The 17,517-nt window shown below is 38.8% G+C and overlaps 1 protein-coding gene across 2 annotated transcripts in view; it reads right to left on the minus strand.

Moving 5' to 3' along the window:
* The window catches only part of rabgap1l (RAB GTPase activating protein 1-like), a 119,944-nt gene that overhangs the window by 39,023 nt on the left and 63,404 nt on the right, over positions 1 to 17,517 (minus strand). For both annotated transcript variants that reach the window (XM_062423863.1, XM_062423864.1), the window contains exon 14: positions 5,100 to 5,213. In XM_062423863.1, the coding sequence (XP_062279847.1) occupies positions 5,100 to 5,213 (114 nt within the window). The remainder of the gene's footprint in view (positions 1 to 5,099; positions 5,214 to 17,517) is intronic.

Here is a 17,517-nt window from a genome sequence, read left to right on the forward strand (position 1 = left end):
TGCAGCTGGTTCAGTTATTAAAGCATGTAAGACTGATCTAGGAGAGTAACCTTCAGATGAGGGAGAGTCTCAGAACGGTCGGCGGTTGACACACCTCACCAATCATGCTAATGAGCAAGCACACAGGCGTTTTCACAGTGTAAACAAGGATCCAGGGGAAGGCAAAAGTGTCCGAAACCATTCAAATTACACCTTTTTAAATGTGAAAAGTGGCAGAAAGCAAATATGAACAAGGGGAGACAGTGAACATCTCACAAATGTATTTCTTACAGTATCTGCCAATGGCATTACAATGCATAAAATATGGGCTGGGAGAAAGATAACATCAACACTGAACAGCAAATTAATGACATCCCAAGTGGGAGTGAAGCAGGGCTCCAAAGTCCATTCCAAGATCACCTAACCTCTACCTATCAGCTGGTGGAGAACCAGCAAAACCAGGACAACCCACCAACCTCAGCCAAGCAGGTCAAAATGCTTGAGATGTCAGCAGCACCAGAACTGATCTCCTACCCAGAAAACATATAGCAGATATCCATGTTTAAATTTCCCAACTGTTGAGGTGAGTTGTACACCTGGTGGGGTGTTACAGTGGAGTTTTCTGTTTGCTTCAATAAAGGTGTTCATATATAATGTGTTTTATACAGCTCTCATCCTGAACCACCACTTGAAATGACTAAGCTGGTAAGGGTTCAATATCTGCCTCACAGATATTTTGGCAGGATGCTCACTCTTTGATGGACTTATTAACGGTAACATTAGTCAAATCTCTGAACATTAGGTTAGAGGATTCTTTCCCTCTTTTCATTGAAAAATGAGTGTGGACATCCAGAAACTCCACTGCTGATCAGTTCAGCTAATTTGGGATTTGATCTGGAGGTAATGGAGAAGTCTTGTGGAGCTGTCTGGAGTGTAATCTACAAGCTGACATGCTTGATGGAGTGTGGCATTCACACGTCCCCAACACGGCTGGGAGAAGTGCATGCTGACAGATGGATGGGGGAGGTCCTGGTGGGAGAAATCTAAATTTGTTAGCCTGAGCGCATAAAAAGCTCAGAGGGGTGGATTATTAACAATCTATATGCCTAGTCTCCATAACTAGTAAGAACTGTCTTAGGTATTAGATATATACAACTTTTGACTTTTGATGCATTCTTTTAGGTCAACTTGACAAAAATATGTAGGTCAAAGGTAAATCCTTTATTAGCAACCAGATCTATCAATTACCACATGTGCTGTAAAAGGTTAGAGAAAGATAATGAGTTAGGGCTGCAACTAATGATTATTTTTATTATCAATTATTATCATTGATTTTTTATTTGTTATTAATTGTTCACTATACAAAATGTCAGGTAATACTGAAAAATGTTCAGTCATTCACATTTTCACTGTCTAAGATATGTCCCATATTCTAACAATCCAAAAATATTCAGTTTACAATTATATAAAACTTAACTAAACTTCATTAAAAATTACTTAAACGATTAATCAATTATTAAAATAGTTTCAGATTAATTTTCTGGCAATTGACTAATTAATTAATCGACAAATCATTGCAGCTCTACAATGATGACCTGAATTCCTCACTCTGAACTTTTTTTGCTTAATTCTGGTAACTTACTGAGAAGGAAATTTGGCCAGTGGTGAATGGAAATTATTTGTAAATGAAGTTCTGTAGCTACAGTCTTTCTGTAGACTATGAACAGACAGGGCATGTAGGGAAATCAAAGTATTTGTAGGTAATATCATTTTTTGTCATGCACTTTTTGCTTAGTGCAGAAACAGCTTCTCTTTATTGGAGGTCAAAGGGCAGCAACAGAATAGAAAGTGAGGGAAATTTCAATTCTAACAAACCCTGCTTGACCTGTGTTTTCATGTTTCTGATCAGGATGGTGGTCACCAGGGTATGAACTAGAATCTTGAATAATGTGTGCATGGAAACAACTCAGTGATCGCTGGGATACGCAACATTAGCTGGGTTGATGAAGCAGGTTAATGCGTTATCATGTTTACTTTTTCCCCCCACCTTGTTTAAGTTGTGTTTCCATGGAAATATTAAGGATATTCTCTCTATCCATCTATTGGACAGTCACAGGTTTTGAATCCTCCCACCAGCTGGGAAAATAATGCTCTTCTTTCCCTAAAAACCCACTGTCAGCGCACCCTTGAGTGAGGCACTTAACCCCTGACTGCTCCAGCAGGCGGTCTGAATGACCTGCAGGAGACGTCTGGGGCTGTACAGGTTAGCTAGAAGTGTGACTGAGTGGAACATTAAGAGAATGAAGCAGATTGTCACTGAAAAAGAGCACAGAACTCAGTTGACCTTCCCCAAAGAATAAAGGTTAGAAAATAAAAGACTTCAGGCTTATTACTGAGTAGGATATGAAGATGAATATACACTTTGTCCTGGATCCTTTGTGCCTGTAACCCACTCATGCCTCAAGATCCAACCAACCTTATCAGCAGCAAATCTACATGGATTTGCATACAAATGAAGGCTGGCTTGCCACTGACCTAGTTGGGTCCAGACTGGATGCTTACCCTTCCTGACAGGTCCTCCCAGAGCACTGACCGGCCATACTCTACTTTTGCAGTGCCAGAAAAATACAAAGGCGCAAAGTTCAACTTTATTATTCTAAAACTATCTTTGATTTTACTGAATAAACAAAACAATTCTGTGATATCCATAACTGTGTCTAATGTATACTCTATATACACTCCTTTCATCTGATTTTGCGTCCTTCACACAGATTTCTGTTCACTACATAATTATTACTGAGGACAAGCTTTTAAGTATGTTTACTTCTTATCACTGAGTTTAATTAGATGCTATAGAAATATGATCTAATGATTGAAATATTTATTGTTCTCCTACTTGTGTTTGAGTTATTGTCATTATTATTTATAGATATAAACAACTTTTTTCTCAATAGTCTTCTTTAGTTATTTGTTATTGTGCAGGGCTTTTTCTACACAGGACCATTTTAGGATGATCACTATTCATCAATTAAACTGCCTCCTTCCCTCAACATAGCTAATGCCATGACAGTTTAAGTACAGGTTCACATTATCTGCATGGTGTCATAAAGAAGATTTACATGGTGTGCAAATGTTCAAGAAGAAAAAATTATCTTGACTGTAACAGATTTGGTTCATAAATGCAGGTAAATTAATACATGAATGAATGAATAAAATGAATCCATATAACATTAGTTATATGGCTTAGGGTGAATTTTCATAATGAAGAATATTTGAGTTGCTAATAGACTTACTACTTGGGTGATGCTTTATATAATGTTTTTTCTCTGTGCTCCAACATTTCTAGATATGGTCATTTTTGATGACACAGTTCACTCTGGCTGTCCTTGAATAAAGTTGCAGTTGTTAAGACAACAGAAGGAGTGTGTGGAAAATCTCTTGTGTTACTGAATAAAATCAGTAATTCACAGTAAACCATTTCTCTGTTGAAGTGTGATTAAGAAAGCATTCACAAGATGCAATTTTAGAGAAGTCTGCACCATTTATGTGTCGATCACTGTAAAGCTTGGTTAACAGAGTATTTTTTAAATATAAATAGTTAACTTCAAGAAATCACATGTGCAGTTTGCAGATTTGATCTATTTTCTGCATTGCAAAGATGTCTGCATGATGAGGCATCTTGGTTGAATTCATAGCTGCAGTCAGGTTAGGAGTAGGACAGTGACAGAGATTAAGACAGGCTTTAATGCATTACAGTAGTGTTGACCTTGGCTTTTGTCTGAATAAAATGTACTGTGTGTCTTCATAGATAATTACCTCAGGAAATGAGTCCACGGGGAACCTCTTCTTACAGCACTTATTTTCCTTATTCATTCTTAATGAAAAGGAGGAACTGCTGTATGTTTTTGTGGTACAAGGCTTGTGGCTGACCTTTAACAGGTCAGCGCGAAGGATTGTTCAATACTGTGTTTGTATGCAAGGCTTTTATCTTTTAATATAAAACTGTTACATTTCATGTTATTCATTGTTAAGGGTGCTGTTTATTTTGTAAAGATGCATCAACAGGGGGTCTACATCTGATTTTTCAGATGATTTTTTATTGAACCACATATTTATTTTGTCTAATTTTACTGACAGTACAGAAGGCTGGGGATGTAGTTCAGCTGTTACTGTACTTAGCATCGTTCGAACAGGATTTCAAGATTTAAATGATATGCTTGTAGTTGCAGGGCTCTCATTCACCTCACCTCAGATTTTGAAATAAAATACACTTACATTATGAGACTACATTGTAGTTTCCATAATGCAGTTTCCAGGCTCCAAACCCAGTGTACATCTCACAAATCATTCACTATCAAACTGTAACCTCCAGGACATCTAGCAAGAAGCAAGACTAATAGAATAGAATTATATAGAGCCTTCAAAATAATGACTATTTTCCTGTCTCTAAAACTGTCCAAACTGTGTTTATCAGCTAGGCATTAGAGATGTACAGTAAAAGCATGAAGCATTGTGAAACTAAATGTTCTACTGCTTGACTCCAATTTGATATTTAAGAGCCATTTTTGGTGGGTAAATTGTCAGAAATGTCCCACCTACACAACCACCATCATGTTTTTCCACTTTAAAAACTGGAAGAAAAGATAAATGACTGTCCACTCAGTGGTGCACACGCCTGGTACAGTATGTCATGTGTAGGAAGAGTTCATGTAGATGTTTCAGAAAAGGCAAGTACTGTCAACCATATATTGTACAGCCAACTTGAAATGCCCAGCAAGTGCCTACTGAGACTTGCCAGACCACAAAGAGTGAAAAGAAAAATGGCTGGCTACAGAGGGATAGACAAGTTTTGCAGGGTTTAGCACAAGTTTGGATTAACTGCTCTCATAGCACTACCCAGCAGGAAAGTTTTCAAAAAAGTTGCTAACACAGCATGAAAGAGTGTGTATCAAGATCTGCCTTCTGTTCCCTGATGTCACACAGAAAAGTTAGGTGACATACAATAATATGCAATCCAGTGCCGATTTTAACAAATTAGAAATCCCTTGATATTACTGACAGTCAACTCTGCTGCTACATGGATACCCCACCACAACTTCAATATGATATATTAGACTTACCTTGCAGATCTTGTACAGTGAATCCTGTCCATCTCCGTCAGAGTCCTTAAAGTAGTCGTGTGCGGGAAAGGTGCGGTGGATGTCCCGGGTGATGACACCTTCCTGGGCTGAATCCTGCAACACGTGCATTAAATGCTTTAGATGTGTGACAAAATCAATCCGAATTCATGAACATGCACTGATGATATTTTCGTGAGTGAAGGTTGAATACTTTGTAAGCACTTGTTTTTTCATGGATTTATGAATGTTTCAATTCAGCACACAGGACATTTTTACTGTTCACAACCTTCAAAATATTTAGTGAAAAAGGGCAATGTCTCAAGCTCAACACAGAAGTGACTCAGTTCATAACTATGATACAAACCAGCAAATCTCTGTTTTGTTGCTGTGTGTGTTTGTTTGTTTGTGTGTGTGTGTGTGTGTGTGTGTATTAGTGTTTGTCCCTGCCTCCTGCAACAATGCTCCCCAGGCCTCAGTCACTTAGTCTGTCTAATGTCTAATCCACAGTCACTGCAGTACACACACACACACACACACACACACACACACACACACACACACACACACACACACACACACACACACACACACACACACACACAAACACACACACACACACACACACACACACACACACACACACACACACACACACACACACACACACACACACACACACACACACACAGGAACTCTGTTATTTCCCTATCACTTTCTTTTTTCACACACATGCACACAGTCAGTCATATGCATGTCGTCACGCACACACGCACAGTGCAAACACTACCGGAGAGAAGACTGGCAGCACAGCATTTTCCATCAACTCACTGTAAGCTGCAGATAAACCAACCCTGAGCCTGACTGGCCTTGATGTGTGTTTGTGTGTATCAGAGAGAGAATGGGAGAGAGTGAGTGTGTGTGTGTGTGTGTGTGTGTGTGTGTGTGTGTGTGTGTGTGTGTGTGTGTGTGTGTGTGAAAGAGAAATTTCGTCTTTCTTGATTCTTTCCTCGCCTTGTTTCCTGACAGTCGAGAAAAAAAGAGGGGGAATTTAAGTGAGAAGCGTCTCATATAGCGGTATGGGAGCGTTTCTGCACATTTGTGGAAAACACTGCAAATGTATTATGATCGTATGATCAACTTGTCTTACTCCTTTATAATCTTTCCACCCTCAGTCAACTGTCCTGTCCCTTTTTCTCTGTGTTTGGTTTACCAGGAGGAAGGTCTTGGTATTGCTTGCATTTGTGCAGAGAGATCTTCCACCATAAAAGATAAAAGTCCTGTAAAGCAAGAGATTGCTTGTACAACAACATAAGTCAGTCAGTTTTTCTGGCCTAATTTGATCACAGTGGCCACCAGAAACCTTTTTGAGGAGTTTTGAGGTTAAGATGCATTGTTATCGTGATGTCACTGGTTCGATTCTGGCTTTTGTAACGCTGTCTCCGTGATTCCTATTTGTCTCTACAATCCCTATCTAAAAAGATGCAAAAAAACAAAAAACCTCTCTCATGTCAATGACCTTCATTCATTGTATGGCTTTTTGATTCAACACTGTGCAGCTCATTAGTTTATTCATTTGGTTCTTTTTGTATTCAGTTTGATTTAGATTATTCTATTTTTATTGCTTTTTTTTAATAGCATAGGGGTTTTTATCCATTTTTGGATGATTTTAAGCACGTATTACATGGCAGATTGTAGAGAAATGACACAAAAGTGAAAAGAGAGACAACGAATGAATGAAACAAAAGTGTCAGTAGTAACCCTAACCCTGGACACAAACCAGGGACAATGTGGTTCATGGCCGGCACCTTTAAAAAAAAAACCCTCAGCATGCTAATGTTTTTGTCACATAGCACATGCTACATACTGTATTTATAACTTAGGTTTAATAGTAATTTATGTAATCTATTTTTGGTTTGCTGCAGTTTTTTTTCTCTGATTATTTGTGTTAATTAATTCTATTTTCTGTTTGTAAATTGAATTTGGGAAAGAAAAAAAGAAATCCAGCCTCAACCAAAGGCTTATGACACAACACTGACAGTTATTAACCATCAGTCACATCCTTAAAAAAATATGATAGCTCTTGATGTATGTGAAATTATCACAAACACACACAATTATATTTCATTTATCACTACTGTATTTTAATATTACGGTCTACAATTAGCTAAATATAATCCCTTGTTTACTATATGTTGCCAGTATCTTACAATTTGCTTATTCTGTATGACTCCAAATACGTACAATTTAAGTGCTTCACATACATATCCACGACACACACACCAAAGGGTTTGATAGAAGCTGCTGGCAAAACTGTGTGTAATGCTTTAATGAGATTTGTAGTGTGGAGGTGGTGTGTCGTTCTGTGTATTATGTGTTGGAAATGGAACTAACAGTTTTACATCGCGTTCCTACTGCGGCACAAAAAAACAACAACAAACAAAGAGGGAGCTCTTCAGGAATGAAGGTAGTGTGTTTTGAGACTGTGGCTGTTTTTAACCCGACAGCAAAACAAATTCCCCACATGGAACAAAAAAATGATACATTTCATATTTGTATGTAACACATAAAATCCTCTTGGAGAGCACAATCTCTAACATTAACTTGACCAAACACAGATCACACACAACATATACAGTATAGTAAAATATTTAATACCATAATTTTACTGGTTCAACAATTGTCAACTTTAATTCCACTAAAATTTGAGAAGTTAACATCACGTTACCATCCCTCTAGACTACATATTTGTTCACATATAACACCATGTTTTTTGAAAAATAATAGATCATATTATATTTAGGGACTAGTTGTGTACATGACATGTTCACAACAGCAGATGACTAATGTAGCTGGTAACCTCTCTTGAATTAAAGTATGAGCCTGTTAGTTAAGTTGTTTGAAGCCTTAATGTTGCTAGGCTAATATGTTTGTACCTATCCTCTATATACTAATTGCAATAGTACAGGATTTTTCTGCTGGCTCATGCTACATGCTCTCCCATTATATATTGGATTAATTCCTTTACTGCGGATACTGACCACATCTGAACAGAGTCATGTGTCAAAGGTGTCAGAGAATGTCATGTCAGAGGATAGGGAAATAAAGTGATATAAAATCTCTTGGTCCAGGGTTTAACGGAGGCGCGCCAGGTTTTACTTTACTTTTAAATGTATTTTCAGATGTTTTCCCAACTAAAATGTGTTACACAAGTAGTATAGCTGCCTTAAAGAATAGCTCAGTGCGAAGCGAGTGTGCATTCTACTGAGAGAGAGAGAGAATGTGTTTGACAGTGAGGCTGCCGCAACTGTGGAACCAGCCTACCATCCGAGAGCAGGCTGAGCAGGCAGATACTTTTTGCCGAAAACCAGCGCAGAGACCCCGGGAGACATAAGAGCAGCTGCTCGCTAACAGCTAATTGTGTTTATAGCAGAGAGCAGGAGGGAGGACAGACGTCTCAGTCCGCTTCTCTTTGCTGCAACTCTGCTGCTGCTGCTGCTGCTGCTGATGGTCATGGAGCAGACACGTTAGTATATAACTGTAGCGTCAGTCATAGTATTATACTAACATGCTTGGTATTTTACACATTTTTAATTTGATGAACGTGGGCACCGACACACAAACATGAGCTAAATTTAAAAAAGCTAAACAAAGGTGGGCAAGTGATGTAATCAGTGAAATGCTCATCCCCATGTATCATTACAAAGCAAACATACACAAAGCAACACGTTTTGCTTAACAACAAAAACCCCCACAACCTCCCACCCAGCCGGCCCAACCAACTTTTCTGGCAGAAACCCTGCTGGTCTCTAAACTGGCTGTTTTCAAGACCTTGACAGGAGAGTTGAGTGAGTCATTCCAGATTGAAAAAAAGCCTCATTAACTGAGCTGTGTTTCAGCTGAAAGCTTTGAAAATCATAGCTTATACCACTCCACTGACAAATGCAGTTTCTCTTTGACATAATAATGTGGAATTAGAAAAGACGTGTAGGCTACAGGTCTTTATTGCTGTATATGTATCAATGGTTTATGTAGTTTAAATTTGAAAGAAGTTAGGTATATCTGGAAGCGTTGCTTTGTTCAGTGTCTTCTTAGACAGTAATCAGGCTCATCTTACAGCATCTTTGTTATAAAATACATAACCTTTGATAGCGTCCACACCACTCTGACAGTTCATTTAAAATGAAAACACATTTGTGTGGACATTGTCTAAGACTGAATGACCAAATAGGTGTTCCATACAAATTAGTTTTCATCCCGTAAAGCTGAAAAATCGTAGAAATGTTTCAAACGGTGGTTGGATGTTTTCCTACTGCTTATTTTCTTCATAAGAAGAATGCAAATATCCTGTCATTAATATGAGAAGAGAGATTAGAACAGGACCACATAATGGAATTTAATTAATCACTAAGTCAAAAAACATTATATTTAAAATAATTAATGTATTATTTTTTTATGAGCGAGCCAAACATATACATAACAATCACAATTATGACACTGTAATTACCATGGCAACATCAGGACCAGTAAGAATCTGGTTGACAGTATAAGTTGTAAACACTTTGATTTAATAAACCATGCATGCCTCTACTAATTAACAGCCTCATTACTCAAAAAAATGCCACCAGAAAAAAGGGGGAACGGATGTCCTCTACTCTGCTCAAATTCCTACTTCCTTCCTTCCTCCTTGTCTTGAATTATTTCTCTTGTCTTCGACATTCCCCTGCTTTTTCCTTCTCAGCTTGAATTCTTTACTACCATCTCTTTTCTTCCTGTTGTGACTTCTACCCTCTTCTATTTCTATATCTTCCCATCTTTTGTACTTCATCTCCTACTGAACCACCTCATGTTCTGCTTTCTCCACTTTGGTCTCTTCCCTGTTATATACATGTACCTCTGTGGTTTTGCTAATCTTTTATTCTCTTTTCTACCCACTTTTATACTTCTCTAGTTACATTTTCTTTTCCTACTCTCCTTCCACCTGCATGTGTACTCATAATTTTTTTTGGGTCTCATCTTCTGTGCAGAGAGCAACCATGCTAAGACGTTCAAACTCTATGGTCTCAGTGTGCAGGCTGACAAGACCTTTTTCTCTGACAGTAATGATTTATATATCCCATGCACCACTTTACTTGTCCTGTTATTAAAATTAAAAGAATGCAAACTGTTTTATTTGTTAGCAAACCTTTAGGGAAATCTGTTTAGGTGTCCTTTTAACACACAGTGAAAATAACTGGATAAAATGAGCTGAGGGAAAAACAAAATCCAAAAGCAAACACATACCGTACACCCATAGGGATAAGTGTATAAATAATACTATGAGTATAAAACGTAATGTACTAGTTTCCATGCTTATTGTGATATTTTAAGAAGTTAAATAGTATGTGTAGTAGTTTAATGTGCACAATACAATATTATCACAAGGAAACAGTAAAGTTATTGATTTATTATTATAGTGGGAATAGTTCAGTCAACACTCAGCAGCAGTAAATTGTAGAAATACTGCATCAAAGTTGTATTATGGTCCACAGTATGCAATATAACATGAAAACGTGAGCTTGCTTAGGGAATATAAAAAGCACAGCTCCTGGTTTTTTTTTTGGTGGACTGTTCCTTTAATTCACTGCAGACCTGAGGTGATTAGTGTATACTTATCCTTGCTAAGCGTGTGTCGGAACAAGAGTTATATGCTGCTCATTTAGGTGTGTGTGCGTGTGTGCGTGTGCATGTGAATGCTAGAGCTGGCAGCTCTGATCTCTGCAGGGAGGCTGAGGTGTTCAGGGGGAACTGCAGCCTCATCAGCAGCATCAGTTCTCCGTCACAGTGCCCCAGTTCCACCTCCCTCTCGACAAAACACAAAACAAACAATGAACCCCAGTTCTATACCCCATCACCTCATTCTATGAGCAAAAGCAGAGCCCTCAAACAGCCTTTATTGTTTTGCCCACTCAATCCCACACTAAAAAATTTGCATATACTGCTTCAGCTAATCAAAACGGTCCCACAAATCTCTTCTAGTAATATGTAAAATACCAGTCAAACACTAACCTTGTACCCAAGAACTCAACAAAATAACATAGAACTAAAGTTAAAATGTGTGTTCTGCCCTCTATCAGGCTTTCCAGGCTTAATGGAGCAAAACCAGATGTTTGCCCACCCTGCTATGACTGGGGCGGAGAATTGAGTAGTGGCATGGACAAGTTATCATGTTCTGAAGACAGCTGCAGAGAGAGCTGAATGTTGTCATTGACTGTGGTGCAGGCAGAAGCTAGGAGCTCAGCCTCATCACCATTATCACCATCATCCAAACGATCTTCAACCTGAATATCTTTCCACTGCTGCCACAGGTTGATCAAAGCAAGAGTTAGCAGTGTGTTTGTTCCATTCCTCAACAGGAGTAACAGGAGGACAGAGGATCTGTGGCTTCGATAAGACCAAGCAGGAGAGGCATTATTACATCTGAAGAAAAGACAGGCCATTCTTGACTGCAGGTAATCCTTTTAGTTTTTATGTTGATGTTTAAGTTTCTGGTGAATGCTTTTTTGAGGTGTAACGATATTGAATCCTCCCAAATTGGCAAAACGGTACAAACAAATTTCAATAAGCTTTTTGACAGAAGCAAAAAGGCAAGCTCAGACACAGTAAAATAATTATCTGTGTGTTGAAACTAGATAATAATACTTATATAATGGCCGACATAAGCACACTCTTATCATTCACCTGTACGCAAATGAGCTGGAATATTACACATCAGCACAGGCTCTCTCAGCATTTTGCAGATGACATAATAAATATGGAGGGATTAAAAAAGCATTAGTACAGGAGGGGGATTACATCAACACTGTCCAGCATCAGTCTGTATCGAACGCACTGTGTGTGTATCTGTCGGAGTGTGTATTCCTCAGCATTGTGCGTACCCATCAGATTTATCCCCTGGTAGCTTTTAAACTGACTGAGGGCAGCAAACAAGACCGAAAAGGAGACGGAAATAAGGAGAAAAGGAGAGAGAGAAGCAAAGAGCGAAAGGGGAAAGAGAGACAGAGAGAGATCAAGACAGATAACAGAGAGAGAGACAGATTGAGACAGAAACTGAGCGAGATAAAAGGAGGGGGAGACAGATATGTACACAGAGGGGAATGAGAGGCTTCCTCTAATTGTAGCCTGGGGGCTTGTTGGGCAGACAGTCCATTACTCAGACCTCACCAACAGGTAACCTACTTAACACACACAGCTAAAAATAAAAATTGCTGATGTGTCCATGCCTGCACTCCACCTCCACATGCCTATATATCCAACAGCATTTCATTTAACCATACTGGCCTGACTGGTGGAAACTGCTACAGGTCCAGTAGGCCAAAAGTTTTCTCACTGCATGAAGACCAGTTTGGAGATTACACTATGGCCACAGAGGAGTAATACACCTATGTCCATACTGTTAGACTAGATTTATTTATACATGAAATTATCGGCAATGCCTTACAGACATTATTTGTACTCAACAAACAATGGGTGTAGTTTTTGAATGTGTGATTGTTTATATCAGTCAAAACATAACATGTATAAAAGAGCATATGTTGTATAATACACAGCTTGAGTAACGATGAAGCTTCAAACAAGTTGATTTTTAAACTCTGCAGTGTTTTTTCCTTTTGATTGGTTCTTTTGTCCAGCTGTCAATTATGTCCTTCCTAAAAATACCAGTCATTAGACGACACAAATAATGGTTTGGCATTACGTGTATAGCAACTTTTCTTATAAATACAGCTCTTAGTGCTTTACAGGGGGAAAGAGAGCGAGTAACATGACAGAACAGGAACATAAAGATATACATACAAGATATAATAACTAACTTTAAAAAAAAGTCGGTATTATATCAACCAAGTCCATGTTTGTTTACTCTCAGATCAACAGGTAAGGTTGAGTTTTACATAAAACTATAAATTTTTTGGTTCTTGCAACAACACGTGAGAAAGAACCGCTTCAAATAGCTGAAACTTAACTGCCTCTGCAGCAACACTGCAAGCAGTAAAAGGGCAGATGCTTGATGGCAGGTATTTTAAATGTTAATCACTGCCTTGGGAGCTCTACCTCAATTTATATTAAGCTTGAAGGCAATTCAAGCCAACACCTGTCATTCTATGATAAAAACAGTTCATTCGGAAGCTGGTACAGCTGAGCTGACATCCGAGTTGTTCCATGTCAAGTGTGCTCCTGCAGCTGACAGGTTAAGTCCTCTGTCCACTTACTGGTTGCCCTGCTGACTATTAGGCTTTGTTAGCTTTTCCCTCTCTATAGGGAGAAAAGGGATGAAACCAGGAGAGCTTCGGGGCCACCGGCCACTCACTCTAACTGACACTGGTGACTATGACCTTGGTGAAGTCTAGTCATGTTGTCGTGCATCAGGAGGGCAGGTTTAGTTTTTCCACTGAAAGAAAATAGTGGAAAACTGTATCCACCACTATAGTGTGGTGCAGTATCAGGGCTCAGTGTGTGCACATCTAAATAGGGAAAGAGAGACATATGCAGAGAATGGTCACCTGTAGTTGTAAAAAGATACCCTGCAGGTAGATTGTGTTCTAGAGAACAAATTGGGCATCATGTGGAGTCATTGTTTTACTTGCTTTACATTTTTAAAACAAAACAATAATATAGATTTTGGAAAGTGTGTTAGCTGCCAACAGCTGTGCAGATGAGTAAAGCAGCACTGCAGTAGGAGGTTGCAGGCATGTTGTTTAAATTCCTGGGGAATGGTTGAAATGATATTGGAAAGGGATGAGGATGTGTATCTCTAAAGTCTGTGAATGTCAGTGACCTAGTGAATCAGACATTTGACACCAAGAACAAATTAGTTGACTTTTTGGTTTTTTCTGCATATATTGAGGCTGAGGTCATTTTAAACATGAGACATTTTAAGCACAAAGTGGTGTACGGACAGAAAAAATAAGCCAACACTGATGTGTTCTTCAGAGCACAGAGTCGGTATGTCATCATTTTTTATATTTTCTTTTAAAGCATGAGTCAGCCTGTCCATCAACAGCAATGAATCCTGTCACAATGTCCTTGAGCAACATAATGACCCACCTACTTGCTCTCACATTCTAAATGTGTTGGGATAAAAGTGGCTTTTAAATGCTCAAAATGTAAAAATTTAAATGGAGAATTTTAGAAGCAGCCTTTCTCCTTATTTTACCACTCTGTAGAGAGCAGTGAGCTCTCAAGTTACCCTTCTCTTCTGACAGTGTTATGCAACTCTTGGGTTTGGTAGGGGCCCACGGGTGCTTGCTGGTGAGCCCCTCAACAGAGAGGCAGCCACGCTTTGCTAAACCGACGAGGCAGGAGTGATATACGCTGGGTTCAGACAGCTGAACACTCAGAGCCCAGTAAGTCCTAAAGTGACAGCCCAGCCAATCAGAGAGGATGCTGCTGGCGCTAAACCGCTGGAGGCAACCATGAAGACAGATTGCTGGGTACGAAGTCAAACTGTGTGTACAGAATAATTACAGAGAGCACAGCTAGAGACAAAACCTAAATGTTTTACTTAACAACCCCAGCAACTGCCACTTCTAGTGAAAGAGTGATCACTGGATAAAATAACAGTCTATAGCTGGAAAGCAGTGGGTTTGGTAAAAACAAAAAGTCCATCTGAATTTAATGGTGTGATTGTTAATACAACAGATTGGCAATTGTTTGTCTGCCATATGAAGAACACATTTCGAAAATATGTCTAAAAATGTTACTGCACTCTAGAAGTGGACAATATGACGATATACCATGATATGCTATACAATATAAACACCTTATTAGAAACACCTGTTCAATCTAATGTAATTCAATACAACATCTCTGCTATATATTCTACTCATGTATGGTCATAATATTAGGAAAACTTTTCAAGATAACTCACTCCTGTACACCACCACCACCCACTACAACCTCAACTATAAACAAAGTAGAAAAATTACCTTCATCTAGAATATGCTCAATGATTTGAGGAGGAAGCACCCTGCTGGTATAATACAAGTCTTAAGGAGAAGGAACAAGGGGGCCATGCCAGTGTTAAACAAGTACAGGTTTTTTAATAGTATTCAATGAGACAAAGTTTCAAGCATTTAATATTTATACATTTTCATCCCATTCAAAATATTCAATTATTTCCTCCCTGAATTATATTTTTGAAAAAACAACTTTAAACAGTTATCAGCATTTTGTCACTAAAACAAATAGTGATCAAATTTTCTTAGGTGGGTTAACAATTCCCTAAGGCAGGTTTCACAGTAAAACAGACTCCTGAAGATGATGGGAGAAATCATTACTAGGTCTGTATGTGTTTTACTCATCTCCATATACTGTCAAGTCTAATTATTGATCCTACTCTCAGTCAAAAAGCTCATTTTCCTCCTTCTTCCCCAGGGCAGAGTGATGGATCAATTGGATAAATCCAATGCTTTTCGACACCATTCCCAGTGATGGGAATGAGAAAACAAAAGCAAGTGCTGCACCATCTGAGCCTGGCTTCAGCCTGATCCGGGAGTGGTGCATTATGGGCCGTGCTAGTGAACAGAGGCTGTGATGAACCAGCAGGATGGTGTGTTAAAGAGCACGTCTGTTGTGGGGCTACAAACTGGATCTCCTCCAGACGAAAATTCACATGAAGCCGGAGTCTCAAAATTAGTTGAAGAAAATATATGCTCAGATTGAAGCACCATCATTTGTTTTGTTGTTTACGGACATCACACATTTAAATGTAAAAGATCAGTTTGCAGAGTGTGCTACAAACCCAGAAACAATGAGAAAAATATATGGTAGGCATAAAAAGAGAGGTAGGGAGAGAGAAGAAAAGACAGATGGGATAGTAGAAAATGTAGAGTACAAATATGGAGGGATGGAGAAACAAGAGCAGACAGACAGAGGAAGATGGGGGTGACACAAGGAGAGAGCAAGAGGAGAGCGATAACTGAATGACTGACAGCCAGAATATGAGCTAGCCTCTTCAACTTTTGGATAGATGGCAGCTCCCTCAGTGGAAGGCCAGTATTGAAAGTGACAAACATGCTGCGTTTGGATCACAAAAACCTTAAGTAACTCTCACGAAAAAACAGACAAGGAGGGAGGGAGAGAGAATGCGCGCGCACACACACACACACACACACACACACACACACACACACACACACACACACACACACACACACACACACACACACACACACACACACACACACACACACACACACACACACACACACACACACACACACACACACACACACACACAGAGACATCAGTTTTTTATGTGGTACAACCTCCTCAAATTACCACTTCTACCGTAAGAGGCCTAGCATGCCCTTTATGGCTACTGGATAAAGGAAAACGGCAAAACTGGGAGAAAAATACCTGAATATCATGGAAAAGTAGGTTAAAGACTTTATTCTGTGAGGTTTCCCTTTGTTGATCAGTGGAATTTTTTGAAAAATGTGTGTTCAGCAAACCTTGCCTCAAATAGGTAAACATAAAATGCTTTCCTTGCAATTCAAAGGTCTGCCATTAATTTCCACAGACACCCCTTACTAGTTTCCCTGTGTCAGGAAAATCCGCCGGGCTGATTGAGATAATAACTGTTTTACTTGACAAAATTAGTCCACTAATAAAAATGTTAACATGGTTTGAACCCCACCCTCTGTTTTGTCTTACCAATATTAAAAAGCACTGGATTAAACTTTAAAGTTCCACCTGGACAATTTAGGTAGCAGAATACCTCCCTACCTAAACAGGTTATTAAAACACTGAGGTACTGATTTATTTTACTTACCTCTGAGGTACTGATTTACATGATTTACTTAAAAAAGACAGCATGCTCAATGTTTACGCCTCACTTTCTGAAAATAATTTCCCCCCCGCAAAACTGACCATGGCAAACTGAATGACCTTGGTAAATTCAGTGGGATACATATGATTACTAATATTAATGCATATTAATTGATAATTAACCTCTCTTTACATATTAACAACTAATGTACAATGTACAATGACACTCCCCTAAAATACATACACAATGACAGAAGAGGTGAAACCTTGAAAACACTCGCTAATATGACACCAGCCTGAATCTATTTGATAAATACATTGCATATAGTATGTTTGGGGAAAATGTGTCACATCTGCAGCTGAGAAACTGGCCCCAAGTTTTCTTACAAACTCCCAAAATGCTGAATTAAGACTTTTATTTAATACTGAAAAAAAAGTTCCTGTTGTGTTTTAGCTTCCAAAGAAAGGTGACAATCCTGAAAGTATGTCATGGCATAAAAAAAGAAAGAATAAAAAAAGAGATTCTATTGTAACTTCAAAGTCTAGCTTCTAGTCACAACACTGTCAGACAGCCAGACGTGATAATGACACCATCTCTCTCTGCTGACACACCTGG

The sequence above is a fragment of the Scomber scombrus genome, chromosome 8 (genome assembly GCF_963691925.1).
Source record: "Scomber scombrus chromosome 8, fScoSco1.1, whole genome shotgun sequence".
NCBI lineage: Eukaryota > Metazoa > Chordata > Actinopteri > Scombriformes > Scombridae > Scomber > Scomber scombrus.